General features: G+C 47.5%; 4 protein-coding genes across 4 annotated transcripts; 3 read left to right on the top strand and 1 right to left on the bottom strand.

The window, feature by feature from the left end:
• The first annotated feature begins 10 nt into the window (after positions 1-10).
• GGS23DRAFT_618897 (uncharacterized protein) lies at positions 11-2,580 on the top strand. Its single transcript, XM_051520969.1, has one exon. It carries the CDS (start codon positions 486-488, stop codon positions 2,286-2,288), a length of 1,803 nt encoding a protein of 600 aa, XP_051367302.1. The 5' UTR covers positions 11-485; the 3' UTR covers positions 2,289-2,580.
• Positions 2,581-2,820: 240 nt separating this feature from the next.
• GGS23DRAFT_608123 (uncharacterized protein) lies at positions 2,821-6,238 on the bottom strand (the record flags this gene model as incomplete). The annotated part of the gene is made up of 6 exons (XM_051520156.1): positions 2,821-3,164; positions 3,198-4,139; positions 4,192-4,284; positions 4,342-4,920; positions 4,972-5,595; positions 5,665-6,238. The coding sequence occupies 6 exons, from the start codon at positions 6,236-6,238 to the stop codon at positions 2,821-2,823; spliced, it is 3,156 nt and encodes a 1,051-aa protein (XP_051367303.1).
• Positions 6,239-7,110: 872 nt separating this feature from the next.
• GGS23DRAFT_589484 (uncharacterized protein) lies at positions 7,111-8,566 on the top strand. Its single transcript, XM_051517625.1, has 2 exons — positions 7,111-7,640; positions 7,697-8,566. Exons 1-2 carry the CDS (start codon positions 7,310-7,312, stop codon positions 8,206-8,208), a joined length of 843 nt encoding a protein of 280 aa, XP_051367304.1. The 5' UTR covers positions 7,111-7,309; the 3' UTR covers positions 8,209-8,566.
• A 424-nt stretch (positions 8,567-8,990) lies between these two features.
• On the top strand, positions 8,991-10,849 carry GGS23DRAFT_589487 (uncharacterized protein). The gene is made up of 2 exons (XM_051517626.1): positions 8,991-9,318; positions 9,375-10,849. Exons 1-2 carry the CDS (start codon positions 9,117-9,119, stop codon positions 10,142-10,144), a joined length of 972 nt encoding a protein of 323 aa, XP_051367305.1. The 5' UTR covers positions 8,991-9,116; the 3' UTR covers positions 10,145-10,849.
• Positions 10,850-18,259: the final 7,410 nt, after the last annotated feature.

Raw genomic sequence — 18,259 nt, forward strand, 5'->3', positions numbered from 1 at the left:
GCATGACCCGCGCCGCGCCTTCTCGTCTACTCGTAGTTCATCTCGTTCGGTAGGTACCTTGTTCGTCTTCGATCGTACCTGAGGTACCCTGAGGTTACGTTAGGCACGTACCTGTAGGTAGCTATGTACGTACCTCTGCATAGGCCCGGAGCCGGGATAGCACTGCCGGCTGGCAAGAGCTGATTAGGCCTGCCTGCCAGTTTCTCCCGATTGTTACCCCACTGCACTAGCCCTACTGCGGGCAATAGGTACCTGCCTAGGTAAGGCAAATTGAAGATACTGTAATCGATGTGCCATCTTCCCAAGGTTATGCCTACACACCTCATACATACCCGAATTCACAAATCCGCCCGCGCGAGGTTCCTTATCCCCCTTTCTAGCAGGGAGCAAGGAGGGAAGGAGGATAAAAAGGAGAAACGGAACCGATAGACATTAACCTAGGCACCGTCCGAGATTGGCCACCCGATACATCGGCACCCGACATCATGTCATCATCAAGCGGCCTCGGCCGGACGCGCTCCATGCGAAAGCCCGCTGCCGGGAGCAACGCATCTGGCCAGAGAGACGGGCCCGCGACGACGCGTGGCGAGGCTAGGAACGTCTCGCCGAGCCGACTCCCCACGAAACCCGCCATGACAACGCGGTCGACCGCAGCAGGCACCACCACCATCTCTTCCTCTTCAGCCGCCCCGTCACGCACGAGAACGACCAGCTCCGTCACGGGTCGGCCGCCCTCGGGCATTCTCAGCAAGCCTCCGTCGGCACGTCAAGACCACGCCGGGACTGCGCCCGCGAAACCTCTGGGCCGGGCGCCCTCCGCACGGCAGGTCTCGTCCTCTGCAGCCGCGCCGCCGCCAGCCGCCTCGTTCGCCGCGGCGAGCCGCTCCACGTCTAGCACGGCCTCGAATAGCAGCACGGGTCGGCCGAGGTCGTCCGGCGGCCCGCCTCCGACGGCGGCTAATCGAGATCGCCAGACCGTTCACTCACGTTCTAAATCTACCATAACGAGCCTAACCGCCGCCACGACCCTCCACCCGGCGCCGCAGCAACCGCCCCCCTCCGCTGCCTCATCGGACCCCTCGAGCTCCGGTGCCGCTACCGCTGCTGCCACTACGAGCTCGGGCCCGCGAACGCGCTCTCAGACCCACGCGCGCGCGAGATCTCAATCCGTCACCACACAGGCCACCACCCAACACCAACCCCAACGCCCACTGTACCACCCCCCGGCAGCAGCGGTGGCGACCGCCGCCCTCGCTAACCGGCCCGCCTTCAACACCCATCAGCAGCACTACAGCCCTGCCAAATCGCTCCGGCCGAAGCCGCTAACCTCGACCTTCCTCGCGCCGCCCTCGCCCTCGAAGTTACCTGCCAATGTCGCCCTCTCTGCCGAGACGAGCCGGTTGCAGACGGAGCTCTTGCAGCTCTCGCTCTTACGGCGCGATGCCCCCGCGGTCGATGCCGAGTGGCACGCGAGCGCCCGCGCCACCCTCGGCGCCCGCTTCGCCCGCCTCGCCGCCGACCACGACGCCCTGGTGCGCCGAGAGCGGGACGGCGTCGAGACGAGTAACGCGGCCGCGCTTGCGCGCTGGGGGAACGCTACCACCCCCGACGCCGCCGCCAGCGGGGGGCTCGGGCTCGGGCTCGGGCTCGAGGCCAAGCTGCAGATCCTCGACGAGGTTCTCGACGGCGTGTGGCAGCTCGGCGAGCCCGGCAGCAGGTACCAGCGCGTGGCGCGCCGGTTCGAGGCCTGGGCCGACCGCGCGGCAGACATCGCCGCGGCGCGGCGCGCCGGCGACATCGCGGCCCTCGTCGACGACGGCGACGAGGTACGGTTCCTCGGCGGGCTCGACGCCGCGTGGAAGCAGGATCGCGCCGGGCTCGTCCGCCGGCTCGATGGCTGGCGCGCGTCGCTGCGCGAGCTGGGGCCGCCCGCCGATCTCTCTACTGTCGATGACGGTAACGACGGAGTGGTGGTGGTACCCGGTAAACGCAAAACGGCGAAAAGAGAAGTAGGGAAGGGGGGAGCGGGAGGAGCAGGAGACAAAACGCCGGAGAGCGACGGCGCAGACACGGGCCTCGCGCGCGCGCTGCGCGGCGCGACCGCCCTCGTGGGCGACATGCTCGCCGAGCTCGCCGTCATGGAGGAGATCCAGCGCGAGGCGGCGCGGGCCGAGGACGCTTGGATCGAGAGCATGGACCGGGCGATCGCGGCCGAGGACTACGGCGACGGCGCCGCTGGGGCCGCGGCGGAGTCGACGTACGTGCCGCTGTGGAAGCTGGCGGTATAATGTACCGCTCAACTATTACCGGGGAGGTTGCTTGTGGAGGAATATACTTACGATGCCACGGCGCGGGAGTTGTGACTCGGGTGTGAGAAGACCCCAAGGAGACTCTGGGCTGGATTCAGACAGTGGATCCCGCCACGATCCGTATTCTGTAGTGCTTGCCAGGACGGATACACGTCAGCGTGCGTATGGGTGGACGGATAGATGATCCCGCGCTTCACGGCAAGCTACGGAAATGAGTACACCTATTTAGCTAGCTACCTAGGGAGACAGGCTTTGAGCTTATTCGTCAGAGATCATCGACCTACACCTCCATGATGCTACTTTACCGATAACCAACCAAGTCCATGGTCGATTTTAGCACCGAAAACCCCGAAGTACGGAACCCCCCCCCCCATCTCTCGTGCCATTCAGTAGACGTTATGCAGACCTAATCATGCAACATCCGCCGCTATCGCCAATAATCATCGCCAACGAACATCTACCCACCCAACCAACACACATGCCTGCCTCCACACTCCGTAACAAATCAATATCAATGATAGCTGAGCTCGGGGTTCGCCTTAAAGTTGCAGCGGCAACGGCACTCAGGGACGGGGCACTCGACGTGGCGGCTGAACCACTGGCGTGCGTGGTCGAGGTGCAGAACGTGCTCGCAGCGGAGGCAGAAGGTCGGGAACCGCGCGGCGAGTCGGACTTGTAGATCGGGTGACGCCTCGGGCCGGTCCGAACGCGGCACCCCCACCACCTCGAGGCACACAACGCAGCGCGGTAGGTGCCTCCCGCAGTTTGGGCAGCTGATGCCCGCGCTGATGTTAGTCGCCGTGAGCGGATTCGAGGCCGTCGCCGTTGGCCCTTGACCTCCTTGGCCACCTACACCTACCGCTCCCGCTAGCGAGGATGAGGGACCACCTGCTCTGGTGCCCGTCTTGGAGAGTTCGTACTCGGCGTCGCAGTATACGCAGCGGAGGGCGATCTGGCGCGATGGTGGAGTGATGGTGGGGATACCGGCACGCTTACTCTTTTTGGTGCTCTCGACTTCGAATTTGGTGCGCTGTAGGAAAGCCCGGTGACGCTGAAGGTAGGCCCGATACGCGTTACGCCAGGCGCTGCAGCGGTAGTCGTTAATAAACCGTGGAGAGCAAATAGATAGCACGAGGGTGGCGGTCTGGACGTCGTTGAACTTCTCAATGTACTTGGCGAATATGTCGACAAGATTGTCCGTGATTCCTGTTAGTACTATGCCCTCGATATCGCCCGTCTCGATAGCCTTCTCTTGTTCTTTGTCGAGCCACCGAGTCAGCTTAGCGTCGTCGAAGTATTGGAGCGCTACGAAGGTGCGCTCGCGGAGTGGCAGCGACTCTTGGTTCGCGATGTTCTCCCAGTTATTAGTTGCAATGAGGGACGATATAGCCCGGAGATACGGATCTGTCCTAGAAGCCATCGCATCGTCAAAATCTAGCTGTTCGTGTCCTCTGCTCTTACTTCCAGAACTCTTCAATTGCAATGCCAACGAAACGAACAGAAGTTCTGGATATTCAGTACTGGCATCTTTAAGGGTCTGTACAGCCCTATCGAAGTCACCTCCGAAGAGAGCGCGCGCGGTTACCATAGTATACCAGGATGAGCTCCGCTGAGCAGGTTGTACGTTGGAATCGTTGCTCGGGTACTCTTGGGCTGATCTGCCCCAACCGCAAACCCGTAAGGCAGCTTGCCTGTGTGTTTGTTTTCGTGTCTCAAATCCGCCGTACGCCGGCTGTCTAGATCTCTTGTTTATCTCTTGAAGACAGCGCTCCCACGTGGCAGCATCCGGAGGCTTCGCACCATCTGCCAACCTTGCTGTCTTGCTATACCCTATAGAATATCTCAGCCGCTATCCCCACGGAGAGTTCATCGGTATACAGACCTAGATCGCCTGTCCATATGTTACGAACGCCAACATAACTCAGGTCTATACCATGAGCAATCATCCCGGCATCAGAGGTAGCCACTTCAGCTTCTATTACACCGTTAGTCACCGGATCAAATAAATTAGTAGTGTAATCATGGCACGTACCGGCAATCCACTCCCACATTTCCCTCAACCAAGGGTCGTCGGCTATTATATCCCTATTTGCGAGGTAGTTAAATAAGTATTTTTCCTTCGAGCGAAGGAGCATTGTATGGTCTACGATGACCTGGGCCGTTTTAGGAAACCCCTTTGTGCCTGGCGCTAACGCGAGAAGCCTCTCGTGTAGCTCACGATTCGATGGTAGGCCACTGCCTTTGGTGGACAGGTCAGCGAATGGTCGACTCAATTCTTCCCCTGCGGAATTTTGCCGACCCGTGTCCTCGATATTTTTCGAAGCTTTGATGATCTTCTGGGAGTATTCCCTCAGTCTTCTCAACCTGTCCGCTATTTTTGGAGTGTCGGTTGACAGCTCTGACACCTGTTCGCTACTTGCCTCAAAGTCATAAACCGGATCAACCACAGGCGGAGGCGACCTTAACGCTTCTTGGATCGTGGCATTAACTGACTCCTTACAGGCCCCAAACAGGCGTACGCCCCTGAGCGCCATGTCGATGTTTAGTGGCCCCATCATCTCCGAGTATTGGCCCGCCTCAAACTGCATAATAGTATGGTATTTGCCTCTCCCTTAGGATTGATTAGCATTAGCAATCTATCGCACGGGATTACTAGGCCTACCTTCTAGACCACGATGGGGGGCCTGCCAAGGTATCATCTTGAAAAGGTGCTCTGACGTGTAGGATGGCTTCTCAAGTATGTCGAAGGTTCCATTAGCACGGAGAACTACCACCCGTGGTGTCAAGGCAGGAGAGTCGAGGTTCACCCAGTCAAATGAGACGATCCTATCATCCTTTCGATCTTTCGTATAGGCTATGTCTAGCTCGTACGACTTCCTAACCTCTAGGATCTCAGGACTGTCCTTGGGGTGCACCTCAGGGGGTGTGAACTCTCTTCTCGTATCCAGCACTTTCAGCTGGCCAGTTCTAGAGAGTACGGCTAGCAAGCCGCTACGATCTCGACAAAACCGTAGCGATCGGACCAAGGAACCTCTATCCTGGAAATTAGCGTCCTTGACGTCGATGGCTCTTTCGAGGTTAAGGGCTGCTCCCCAAGGCAAATCATCGGTGTCTACGGCATCGAGATAGAAGCGAGAAGAGGATGGTCGCGAGGTCGCACGCCGATCCCAAATCACCAAGCCCGGCTTATCTAGCGAAGACGAGGCGAAATAGTTCTGGTCTGCATAATCGATGGCCAGATTATTATTACACTTGGTCTGGTAGTTCACCACTGCCCCATGTGGGTCTTTAGAGGCGGTCAGCAAATGTCGCGATGTCTAAAACAAGCAGGCCGGCTACCGGGGATATTGTCTACCTCGAAGATCATAGATACGGATGCCCTGGTTCTTGATACCAGCAACTAACACCTGCGGGCTGTCCTCGAAAAATTTGGTGCTTGATATAGAAATACTAGCTTCGAGACCGATAACGGGGTTCATCGAACCTTCGAGGGGAGACCATGAAGCACCAGGCTCGAGCGCGGCGAGGCGGCTCACATCGAATATCTTGAGACACTGGTCATTGCGCACGCGCTCCAATCCGACAGCCAGCAGCGTGCCCGTGTTGAAGGCTGCCGCCTGGCAAGTTCGGGTTATCCTTATAGGGAGTTCCAAATGAGAGGTCGAATCGCCATAGAGATTTATGAGGTCCACGGTACCACTCGCCGTCCCGATGGCGACGAGGCCAGGATGAGCGGGGGACCAATCGTAGGTGGTTATGGGAGGGATTTCATCGTACTTGTATGATTTTTTAAAATCGAAGCTACCGTTCTGGGCAAGACCGGTCGGCTCGTAGAGTTGAACTACTCGGTGTTGCAAGTTGACATGGAGAAAGGTGTCGTAGGCTGGATTTGAGGACCATTTGATGAGGCCAGGCTCTGGTCTATCCATGTTGGAAGATATGTATTGTGTCATTCATCACGGCGGGCCGAAGCGGGGATTTCGTTACGAGGCGTGAGTAAGGCAGACATAAATCAAGTTACCGTCCTATAATTGATACTGCATATCCCAAACTCGGTTAAGCGTGGTAGACGGGTAAATGGGAGAATACTGGCAGCATATGGAGCTGGGCTTATTGATTTGATTGCGAAGAGAGAGGAACGACGAATGATGGGCCGAGTTCCAAGTGCTCTACGCCGTAGATACGGGCAGACGGGCAGACGAGGTTGTGTAGGCGCAAAGGAAGAAGCTCTGGTCCGACAGTAGAGAAGGTGAAAGTAGAAGTGAGAGCCGCAATATTCAATAAGTACATGTTGCATTGAGAAGTACCCACCTGTATCCGCCTGTGCCTAGTTGCATTGACGGAACTTCAGATCACCTGAAGCACTTCGGGGTAAGGTCTTTCTTTTGGCAGGGCGTACTAAAGCCTACAGTGAAGCTTAGAGATTAGGTATTTCTAAGTATCTGTAGGTACCTTATTGACCTTTAGTAATTTCATACTACCCTCGGTAGGTAATTTATAGGACGCCACTAACGGGTAGCAACTATAACGCGAACCTGTACTATATCTGGTCCTTCTTTAATCCCAGCCCGCTACGCTCATTGATAAAAATGAAGGATATAAATACCAGAAGCGTCGAGAGGCTCAATATGTATGGCTTCAAATTCCGAGAAGTGTCTAGATGTGCCTCTCCATCCTATTCTCCATGTATAGCGCCTAGGTAATTAGCGGGTCCCGGGGGTACCTGACAAGAAAGGAAAGACAGGGCTTCCAGGCACTAATGCCTGTCCTTAGAACGTGGGGTCGGCAACGCTCCCAGTGCCTTGACGAATTTCTGCCAGCTGTGGCCACGCGGCACGACATAGCTAATCCTAGGAAATATTACCTACCTACCTACCTAACTCTAAAGATCTAGGGAAGGAAAAAAGCCATCATTTTCCTTCATCTTTCGCATCAACACACGAACTTGCCCCTGGCTTAGATCCTACCTCTTGCCGAAACATAGACACGCTCACACCAAAATGAGTTCGAAACGGAAATTCTCCGAATTCGAAGGCGACGGCGCCAGGAAAGAGCAGCCAAAGAGTCGCGGGTCCATCCCAGAATACTCTCCGCCCGAAACCCCCCAAAGGAATGGGAAGAAAAGCAAAGCGAAACCGGGAAGCGTAAACTGGATCAAGAAGAGGGCGCGCACAATTGAGAGACGCTTCAAGGCCGGCCAGACTCTACCTGCAAATATCCAGAACGACCTAGAGAGGGAGCTGGCCCACCACCAGCAGAAGCTCTCTGAGATCGCCATGGAAAAGAAGAAAAAGCATATGATCAAGAAGTATCATATGGTCCGCTTCTTTGGTACGTCTATACGGTCCCATGCAAATTTGTAGGTCGAATCTGATGGCGTGCAACAGAACGAAAGAAGGCGGATAGACTCGCGAAACAGATCCAGTCCCAGCTTGAGGCTGCCGAGGACGAGGGAACACGCGAAAAGTTGGGGGTGGATCTACATCGGGCGAAAATAGACAGTCTCTATGCCAGGTTCTTCCCTTACATGGAGCGATACATCAGTCTATACCCGGTGGCGTCGCCAGATCTCGTAGCGCGTGGTGGTGAGAAGTCAGAAGACGCAAGTTCGGCGGCGCAGGCCCTGCACACGGAGAGACCACCATTGTGGCGGGATATAGAAAAGGCGTCAGAAAGTGGCACGCCTGCATTGCTTCGGATCCGGGATCGGAAGTCGGATCGGGGCTCGATAAGCAAGCGTAACAAGGGTGGTGCCCCGAAGCGTGATATACCTGCAAACGGCAACGTCGCAAGCAGCCAGCAAGGGAAGGGCGAGGGCAAAAGCAAGCCCAAGCGTGACGAAGCCTCGAATCTGAGCAACGACAGCGATAGCGAGGGTGGATTCTTCGCCGAGGGGTGAGGAGATGCTTTACGAGAGGCAGAGTTGCACGATACGATACCCAGTTACGAAACCAGAGTATAGAAAGCCACGATATCACTGGTAATTAGACCCCGGGCATGAGAGTCTTCTGCCGAGGTCGGTAGACGGTGGAAAAGGGGTCTGTAAGTTTGGCAGCTCTAAGGCGTGCCCGTTCCTAAAGAAGTGACCAGACAGTAGTTCGCCCCCTGGTGGCTATTCCAATTAACTCTTTACCTACCTATGCTCGAGTAAATCAATGACCACAGGAGAGGACGCAGACACTCAAGGGAGAGGGAAGACTCAGCCTCGCGTGTTGGCTGTACACGTAGCAGTAGTAGTACATACACGTAAGCCAAGGAAAAAGAAAGAATTACCTACGAGCAGACGGGTCTTGCAGGAAGTACAGGTACCCAAGGTCTAGGTAGGAGGTAGGTTGGGCCCAGCGTAACCCACCTCGCACTAAGCAAGGTCCGGTAGGTACCTACGTACACCTGCTGCACTGCTGACCTGTCTTGACGGCCCTCGCCAATGGCAGGTCTCTCACCCACATTCCCCTCTCGCCTACACACGAATCCGCACCCACGCAACGCACGCACACTGCACATACCACACACGCAAGTATACCTATATATACGTGCCTACAAGATAATACCTTCGCTCCTACACAGCCCTGGACCGGAGACAGAGCGCGTGCAGTGGTATTGACCCCTCCTAATGACTCCTCCCCTCTAGACTATACCTACTTTATTCCCCCCTCCCCTCCTCTCTCCCTTCTCTCCGACTTACACATTTGCCTATTTGAAAGCTGGATAGGCAGACACATATACCTATTTGCAACCAGATGAAAGGAGAGAAGCACGGCAACGCCAACAGCAGAAACCGCAACAGCCAGGGGCGTTGACACCATCATGGTGACATTACAGACCTACGAGGCTATCCAAAGCTGGATCCACCAGCAACTGGCCTACGAGGCCACTCACATAGACAACGCCCCTTTGACAGAAGCGCAGCGGAAGCTGCTAGAGAAACTAGAGCTCACCCTGCCACCCACTATGGCTCCCCAACCCGACCCAGTTGTGGGCGATACGAATTGGATCGGCGTTCTTCTAGGTACTTACTTAAAATCCACGCAGCATGCTTGGAGCCCATGCTAATGTCCCGTCGAGAGAGCCGAGTCCCCCGCCTGCGAATACCCAACAGCACGTCTGGCGTCGAGTTCGTAGAGTCCCAAGCTCCCGCCGTGCGCGGGATGCTGAGGTGGCATTGTCACGTCAAGCTTGAGGAGCATGCCATGCCCTTTCCTGGCCCTTCCGGCGGCTTGTTCCCGGACGGCACGCTGCCATCTTTCTCACGCAAGAAAGACGCCAAGCAATACGCCGCGAAATGTGCCGTCGAATGGCTCAAGGAGAAGGGATATATACCTCAGACGAACGCCAACGGCGTGCAGTCCGTTTCGCCTCAACCGCAGGTGCAGGCCCGGCCACCGGCCCAGGCCACACCGCCGGCCTCGCCGCCGGGGCAGAGGAAGTCACCCCGTTCGGAATTGAAACGGATGGCCTCCGCCTTCGACAACGATGAGGTATCGGATATACAAAAGGTCGCCCGACTTTGCGAGCTCTACAACTTTCCCGAGCCCCGATACATAATCACAAAGAGCACGGAAGGAAAGGATTTCTTCGACGGCTATCCAGATTTAGGCGTCCTGGCCAAGTCGCTCCCTCGGGACATCGGCCGCGTGAAAAATGTGTTCGGAAAAAAAGCGACAAAAGAGAAGATTGCCCAACTGTTGCTGGGTCCTCTAACCGATATAGCGTCCAAGCGCGAGGATGAGAACCGGCGCTTCCTCAACAGCTTACCACCTCTTATTAAGGCGGAGCCGTCCCCGGAGCCTTCGAGCGCGCCGAGCGACCAGGTTCCTGATCTGTTGATATTGTGATGATGAACTTCGAGCCAAAGTTGGTTGAGAAACGATGTACTACCGACTCTCGAGTCGTGATGAACTCTACCCAATTTACGGATACCAGAAGCGGTGCTACCGGCCATGGTGCGCCTGTTTCCCAAAGCTATTCCAATGGATCCGTGTTTGCACCTATCGTAACTGACGAGGATATGTATTCTTGCTCCGTTGAGAATCGGATTCGATATTGAGCCTAAGGCTCATTATGAGGGCGTACTTTCATTATCATCTTCCTGCATTCGTCTTTTTGTCTAGCCGTTCTTCCATACACATACCACTCTGTTGTCTTCTCAGTTTTATCAATAGCCTGCTTAACGGTTGTATAACCATTGACCGTACCGATACCCGCAATGTTACTAGGAGTACGGGCAGCAGCGAGAGTCGTAGCTATCAGAACAGCCCCAAGCTACCCGCCAGTAATTAGTCCGATAGTAGAGATCCCTCCGGTGGGCCGCGGGGGTGTAGATAGACGATAATCTATCTAGGTAGATAGTAAGTTAAACTAGGCCACCCTTCCACAAACCACCTTTCCATAAACTACTTAAGTTAAGCATAACTTTTTAACCGTTACGTTAATCACTAGGAACATTCATATTACCAAAGTTAATTAAAATTTATAACTTATATAGATTTATAAATATTTTAATATCATTATATAATTAATAAAGAGATAAAAATAAATTAAAAATGAATATAATTATTAAATATTAAAATTAATTAACTTGATAAGTTTTTAAAAATGATTAATATATTAAAAAGTATATTTCTAAATTTTGATATAATAGTTTACAAAATAGTATTATTATATAGATGTTATGGTTTTAAGAGTTATTTACTAGATAAAAGCTATATATTAATAATTTAAAGCTAAACGAAAAGAGAAAAGGAGAAAAGTATAATGGAATCCTTAAGCCAGGTAATAAGTATTTTCCCGTAGTAACGTAAATAAGCACTTGCCTTCTGAAAGGATAAGAAGGCGAATACCTAGCGATAGGCGGTCGCCTATATAGCGAGAAACGGGGTAAGCTAAAACGGTTACCGCCTAAGAGGTACCTTCGTACCGGTATAGGTATTATAGTACCTTATATCCTTATACCTATCGCGTATCTTCTTATCGCTTCCTTATAATTATTCCCTTCTTAAGTTAAGTAATCGTTCCGATTACGAATCGATATAATATCGCCTGCGTTATATTATTAATTCTATTAATTACCTTAAGGTATTAAATATTAAATCGGGCTTTGTTAATATAGCCGGTTAATTCTACCGATTAATACCGTTAACCGTTATTTCCTAAGCGTATATAAAATTTTTCTACCGTTACGCTCGCTTCTCTTAACTTTTTCCCTTTCTTTTACCCGTCGGCTTTCCTCCTTCTCGCTACGTTTACTTATCTTATCCTCTTTTAATTAAATAACTAAATAAGAGTCGTCGACGTATCCTTATATTATTATCTCCGTTTCTTTATTTTATTATTAATACGCTTACGATACGCCGTTCCTTAATCTCCCTTTTTCCTCTTAAGCTAAGCTTAGCGTAACATAATCGAAATATCGTCGCTAATATAGCCTATAATCCGCCTACCGAGTACGTTACGCCGGTAGAAAATACCGACCTACCGTATATGATTTATTTCCGGTATCGCTTGAAGTACTTCGAGATATCGTTCCGCTTCTTATACGTATTCCTTAACGCCGCTTCTTCGAAGTACGGCCTCTATACCTACCGCCGTAAGGAATATATCCCGGTAAGTTATAATTATAGCGCGCGTTCCGGACGCGTTTCGTTAACGTATCGATATAGCTAACTAACGGTATTACTAGCGATACGCGCGGCTTATTTACCGTAATTAACTTTATTAACCGCTATTATACGGTAAAAACCGACGAGGATAGCGAGTCCGGCGAGTTCGTATATTCCTCTTACTTACGAAACGCCTTCGCCGTTTTCGTTTACCGCCTCCTTTACGCTTTCGAATAAATAAAGAAGAATTATAGGGTTAGTTTTTATAAAAGTAATACTAAGCGTAATCGCGCGATACGTTATCCTTATAATAGCGACGCGTTATCGACGCGCTAGCGTTTATTATATATATCGCGCGTATTAATTCTTATATATAAAGGATCTAGGAATACGAGTTATAGGTAATAAACCGCCGTAACCTCTTCGCTACTTACTACCCGTACCTAGGTCCCGATACCGTAAGTAACCTCCGTTTCGTATTTATCGCGTCGTTTAACCGTCGTTTCTAAGACGACGTCGTCCTCGCCCGGTAATAACTTTAGGTTACTTACCGTTTAATAAGTAGCGACGTAGGCTTCTCCGCCTAGATTAACGCGAAAGACGCGTTTATACGCGAGTTAAACGAAATTATAAAGAAATACTTAATTAATATAGAATACTTCGGCGACTAAGACGAATTCCCCGAGCTTCCCGCTAACGATTAAACGACGCGTTAATAACGTAAAGCTAGACGCGGTTCTTTTTTTAATTTTCCCGTCGCTACGGCGACGCTTTAGTATCGTTTTAGTAATACTTTAATAAGGCTCCGGCGTTTTATCGCCGTTCCTTTTTTCTACCTTCGGGTATTTTATAAAGTAATTCTTAAGTATCCCCTTTAAGGAAATTTTAAAACTCTTAGTTTTAAAACGACTTCCTTTTCCGCTTTTTCTAATCTTTTACTTCGAATTACTTAATTTTAATCGCTACGTTATCCATATCTTCCTTCCGAACCTACTAGTTATATTTTAACGGCTAATCCGTTTATTTTATTAAGTAAAAGGTATCCTTTTCCTTTTATCGCTTTCCCCGGACTTTTTCTACCTCCTATTCGTCGTCGTTTTCTTCTAGCTCCGGTATAATTAAAAACTAAGGCTTTTATTCTTGCTTCCTTATTTTCTAAGGTTTTAATAGGGAAATAAGGAAGACATTATATAGCGATTAATATTTTTCGGGTAAGGTTAAGCGGTACGCCGCCGACCCGATAATATCGAAAATCCGGAAGGATCCGATAAATCTAGGTACTAACTTTAGGCTTATGCCTTTAAGCTTTAAGTTCTTCGTAAAAAGCCTTACTAAGCTTTCTTTCTTTAGCCTAAGGAATTTATAGCGTTTATTATAATACTTCGCTTACGATTCGATAGCCTTTTATTAATATAGTCGTACCTTTTCGCGTATATTTTCTAGGATCTCTATTCTTTCTTTTGCTACCGGTACCCCCCTTTTAGGAACGTCGTTCCTAACGTTAAAGTTTATTATTAAGTAGTACCTTATTAAGGATATAAATAATAATAATCCTATTATTACGTTCCTTACGTTATTATAAGTAAATTATATTTCGTTTAATATACTCGGTTAATTCGCCTACGTATCGCTAACGAAATATCGGAGGTAGTATTTTAATGTTTAGTTTACCTTTTTTATCTGCCCGTCTATCTACGGGTAATACGCTATCGAGAGCTTTCTCTTTATCTTCGAATAATAATATAAGCTAAACTAAAAGTCGCTCGTAAATAAGCTTCCCCTATCGGTAATTATTCCGTTTAAGTAGCCGTATCTTATATATATCTTTTAGTATAGTAATTCTATTAGTTCGGCGGTTAATAAGGTAGTAATAATAAGGAAGAATTTCGTTATCTTCGTATAGCGATTTATTATTACGAGGATAGCGTTTACCTCCTAACCTCGATACTAGACTTCCGGGAATTCCGTTATAAAGTCTATCGAGATCTCCTTCCAAGGGCCGGTTAATAGGGGTAGAGACTATAGTTCGCTATAAGGGCGATACCGAGGCGCTCGTATCCCTTAGTAGACCTAATACCCCGTAACTTACTCCTTTATATCTAGCCCTATGCTTCTTTAGTAATACTTACGTAAGAGGAGCTTATAAATCTTCTTTTCGTTAAAATATCCCGCTAAGGGATCGTTATAGTAACGCATTATAAGCTTTTCCTTAACGCCCGGCTTCATAGGAATATAAACTCGGTTTTAATACCTAATTAATTTATTTTTATTTACCGCTTATAAGGAGCTATCGGCTCTAACGAAGCTACTTATTACCTTTAGTTCCTTTCTTTGCCTTTTAAACTTAGGGTTACTTTTCTAAATACGTTAAAGCAATACTCTTATAGTTTCGGTAACGTTTTCGTATATCGTTTCTTAAATTATTATCTCGCTAGCTCTTCGCTTACGGATCGTTTATAAAATATACCTTAAGTATTTTCTTTTAAAAGGTTTCCTATCCTTATTAAATACTTTAATTACGGCTAGCTTTACTTCTAGTAATAGTAGTAGTTCCGTTTAGGCTTCCTTTTTTTTATAGTAATCGGGTCGCTTCGACGACGTATCGGCGGGGTTACGCTTACCGTTACGATATTATATTACGAAATCGTAGGATATTAATTATATATATTACCTAACCTACCTTCCGTTAAGCCTAGGTTATTTTATAAACGTTTAAAGATTATAGTAATCCGATAATACTTCGACGGTATATCGATTCCTTTATACGTAATACCTTTAGTATTTAAATAATTTTACGATAGTTATTAGCTCTTAATTAAGAGTACTATACTAAAGCTTTACGCCTTTAAACTTCTTCGATTAAAACGCGATAAGATAATATAGGCCTTTCTCGTTTAATTACGACAGGATCGCCGATATAGCGTATCCGGAAGCGTCGGTTTCGATCCTTATACGCGTTTCGGGGTCGAAATATCGAAGTAGTAGCGCTTTCGTAAAGGCGTCGCGTAGCTATCGGAACGCTAATACCTCCTCGCCCGCGAGCTAGACTTTTCCTGGTTTTCTTCCGTTAATACTTCCTTTTAATAGTTCGTAAAAGGGCTTTATTATACGGGAATATCCTTTTATAAATCTACGATAGAAGTTATAAAATCCTAGAAATTATTATATCTCGTAAAAGGTCGTAGGTTCTAGCTAGTCTTCGATAGTATTTACCTTTTTCGGGTTTATCGAAACTTCTTCCTATAATATATAGAACCCTAGGAATTCGATACTATCGCGATAAAAGGAATACTTCGCTACGTTAACGTAAAGATCGGCTTCTCGTAGCCTTTTAAGGACTTAGCGGAAATTACGCGTATAGGTTTCTCGGTCTTATACGAAGATAAGGATATCGTCGAGATACGCTATATAAACGATATCGATTAACCTATAAAGCGCCTTATAGATATAATTTTAAAAGGTAGTAAGGGCGTTAGTTAGTTTAAAAGGCATTATTAGATATTCGTAGTAACCGTATTAGGTCCGGAAGGCGGTTTTTCATTCGTCGCCCTCCTTAATTCGTATTTTATAATACGCGTTTTTTAGGTTTATCTTCGAAAAGATCTTCGCCCCCGAAACCCTATCGAGGATTTTAAATATAAGGAAGAAGGGGTATCGGTTCTTAGTCGTTAATCGGTTTAATCCCTTATAATCGACGCATAGCCTTAATCTTCCGTTCTTTTTAGGTACGAAAAGAATAAGGGCTCCTACGGAGCTTTTCGATTCCCGTATACGTCTAAGTTTTAGGTTTTCCTATATATATCCTCGTAGCGTATCGAGCTTATTTTAAGTTAGAAGATATATTAGGCTATAGGAAGGTACGAAATCCTCCGGCGTTTCGATAACGTAATCGGCTTATTTATAAGATAATAATATAGCTATTTCCTTATCGTTAAATACGTCGACGAAGTCTCGTAACTCTTTAGGTAAGTCTTCGATACGCCTTAGTATCGATACCTTTTTATCGGGTAATAGGATAGGTTCTAGTAATTAAATTATTACGAAGACTCTTACTTCGTTCTTTCGTACGTATTTTACGAATTAATAGGGTTTTATAAGCTCGTACGTAGGTTTTATAATTTTAAATTACCATCGATTCGTTTCCGTATCGAATAAGATACGCTCGTCCTTTATTATCGTTATAGAAAGTAATATAGGGCTTCCCTCTAGTTTAAGGTCTCGGTCGATCGCTATATACGGGCGTTCTAGCGTCTTTATTATACCCTTACTATCGGTAATTCGTATTAATATAATATATATCCCGTAGCTTAAATACCGTAAGTCGCCGATAGCGCGTAATACCGGCGCTATAAGTTTAACTCGTTAAAGTTTCGCTTACTTAGCGAATTCGACGCTAATATAATTTATTTTAACGCCCGAATCGAAATCGAGGTACGTTTTAATAATAGTTAATGCTTTTATTATAGCTTTAACGTAGAACCGTATTATAACCCCTATTAACGGATACGGCTCCGTAAGTTAAGGTATACTTAAGAAGCTTAGGCTTTTCCCTTTCCTTTAGCGAGGCTTCCGATATAAGGCGAGTTTTTCTTAGGGTACCGGTTAGTTAAGTACGCCTCGCTATCGTAAATATAATACCTTAATATATTCTCGTTTTAACTTATTAAGTTCTTTTTAAGCGGGGTCGTATTATCGTCGTATCGCTAGCGTTTCCTTAGCGTAACGGTATTATTATCCTTATTAATCTTTCGCGAAAGCGTATCCTTTATATCGTTTCTCCTCTTCTAGGTCGGGCCTTAGATAAACTTAACTACCTATTAGATATCTTACTTAATCTCTATTTAATCGACGATATTTACGCGGCTCGTCGGCCTTTCGCTACCGAAACCCTTTAAGTATAACTTAAAAGATACGTAAAGTTTAGCGTAAAACGTTAAGGCCTTTTAGCTTTTTAACCTAGGTTCGCTTTAATTTTCGATCGAGCTTAAGTAAATATCGAAATCCCGCGGAAATTAATTAGAATATTATTAAGCGTTTTCCATTTAATCCGTTAGTTTATATTCGCGGTTAGTCGCGTTTTTTAAAAGGAATAAGGCTTATGTCTTAAATTATTCGAAGTCTTCGAGCGCTACGTCTCGTTATACTTACGTCGGTATTTCGCTCGTATAATATTTTTATAATACTCTCGCTTCTAGTTTTATATAACGGATAACGTATAGGATCCGTTTCTATATCGATTTAAACTTCTTAGGGGCGCTAAGGTATATAAGGTCGAGATCTTTTAATTATTCTTCGAATTTCTTAAAGCTAAAGTCCTTTTAAAAGATAAGGGTTTCTTTTATTTTAAGGTCGGGGCCCTAGCTATCGTTTAACGAATTAATATCGCTTCGATAGCGCTTACCTTTACCCGGGCGTTTATTAAAGTTACTATAGACCTCGTTTTCTAATTCCTTAAGGCGTTACTAGGCTTCCTTAAGGGCTTTTAATTAACGAATCTTTTCTTTAACCTCTTAGAGGTTCTCTTATAGGATATTTAGTTTAATACGGGAACTACTACCCGCTTCGCTTTCGTAGGTATCGCCTTCCTACTAGCGAAGTCGCTCGTTCCGAGAACTACTACGAGTTACCCGCGATTCGCTCCTTACGGATTCGTTACCGCTTCCTTTTATAATACGGGCTATCCTTATTAGGTAGCTTTTAAAGAAGTACTTAAATTATAATGAAATCCTTAAGCTAGGTAATAAGTATTTTCCCGTAATAACGTAAATAAGTACTTACCTTTTAAAAGAATAAGAAGGCGAGTACCTAGCGATAGGCGGTCGCTTATATAGCGAAAAGCGGGGTAAGTTAAAACGGTTACCGCTTAGGAGGTACCTTCGTACCGGTATAGGTACTATAGTGCCTTGTACCCTCGTACCTATCGCGTACCTTCCTATCGCTCCCTTATAAAAAGTGCGCCCTATAGGCTGCACTTACAACAGCTAGCCTTATCCTCCACAAGTGCTAGGAACTAATCATCTGCCTTACTCTAGCACTAGCCAGGGCCTTACAATAGGCATAGCCTATAACAATAGAAAGCCACCTATATATAGCTCCTTACTTCTTTCCTAGTTGCTCGCTTACCTAACCTAGCTCCCAGCTTACTTACATAACATAGCTCGCAGCTCCCTATCATTTATATATATATGCGTAGCTTATATCTATATTATTTATTTTCTTTTTTCGATAGTTAATTAATTTACCTTTTTCCTTTTATATTCCGTTGCTCTTAATAGAGCAACCTCAACGTCTACGTAGCTTTCTTAATCTATATAATAAGTACTTTATAAAAATAGAATTAATAAAAAGATA

The sequence above is a fragment of the Durotheca rogersii genome (assembly GCF_024521655.1).
Source record: "Durotheca rogersii strain YMJ 92031201 chromosome Unknown GGS23scaffold_51, whole genome shotgun sequence".
Classification (NCBI taxonomy): Eukaryota; Fungi; Ascomycota; class Sordariomycetes; order Xylariales; family Xylariaceae; genus Durotheca; species Durotheca rogersii.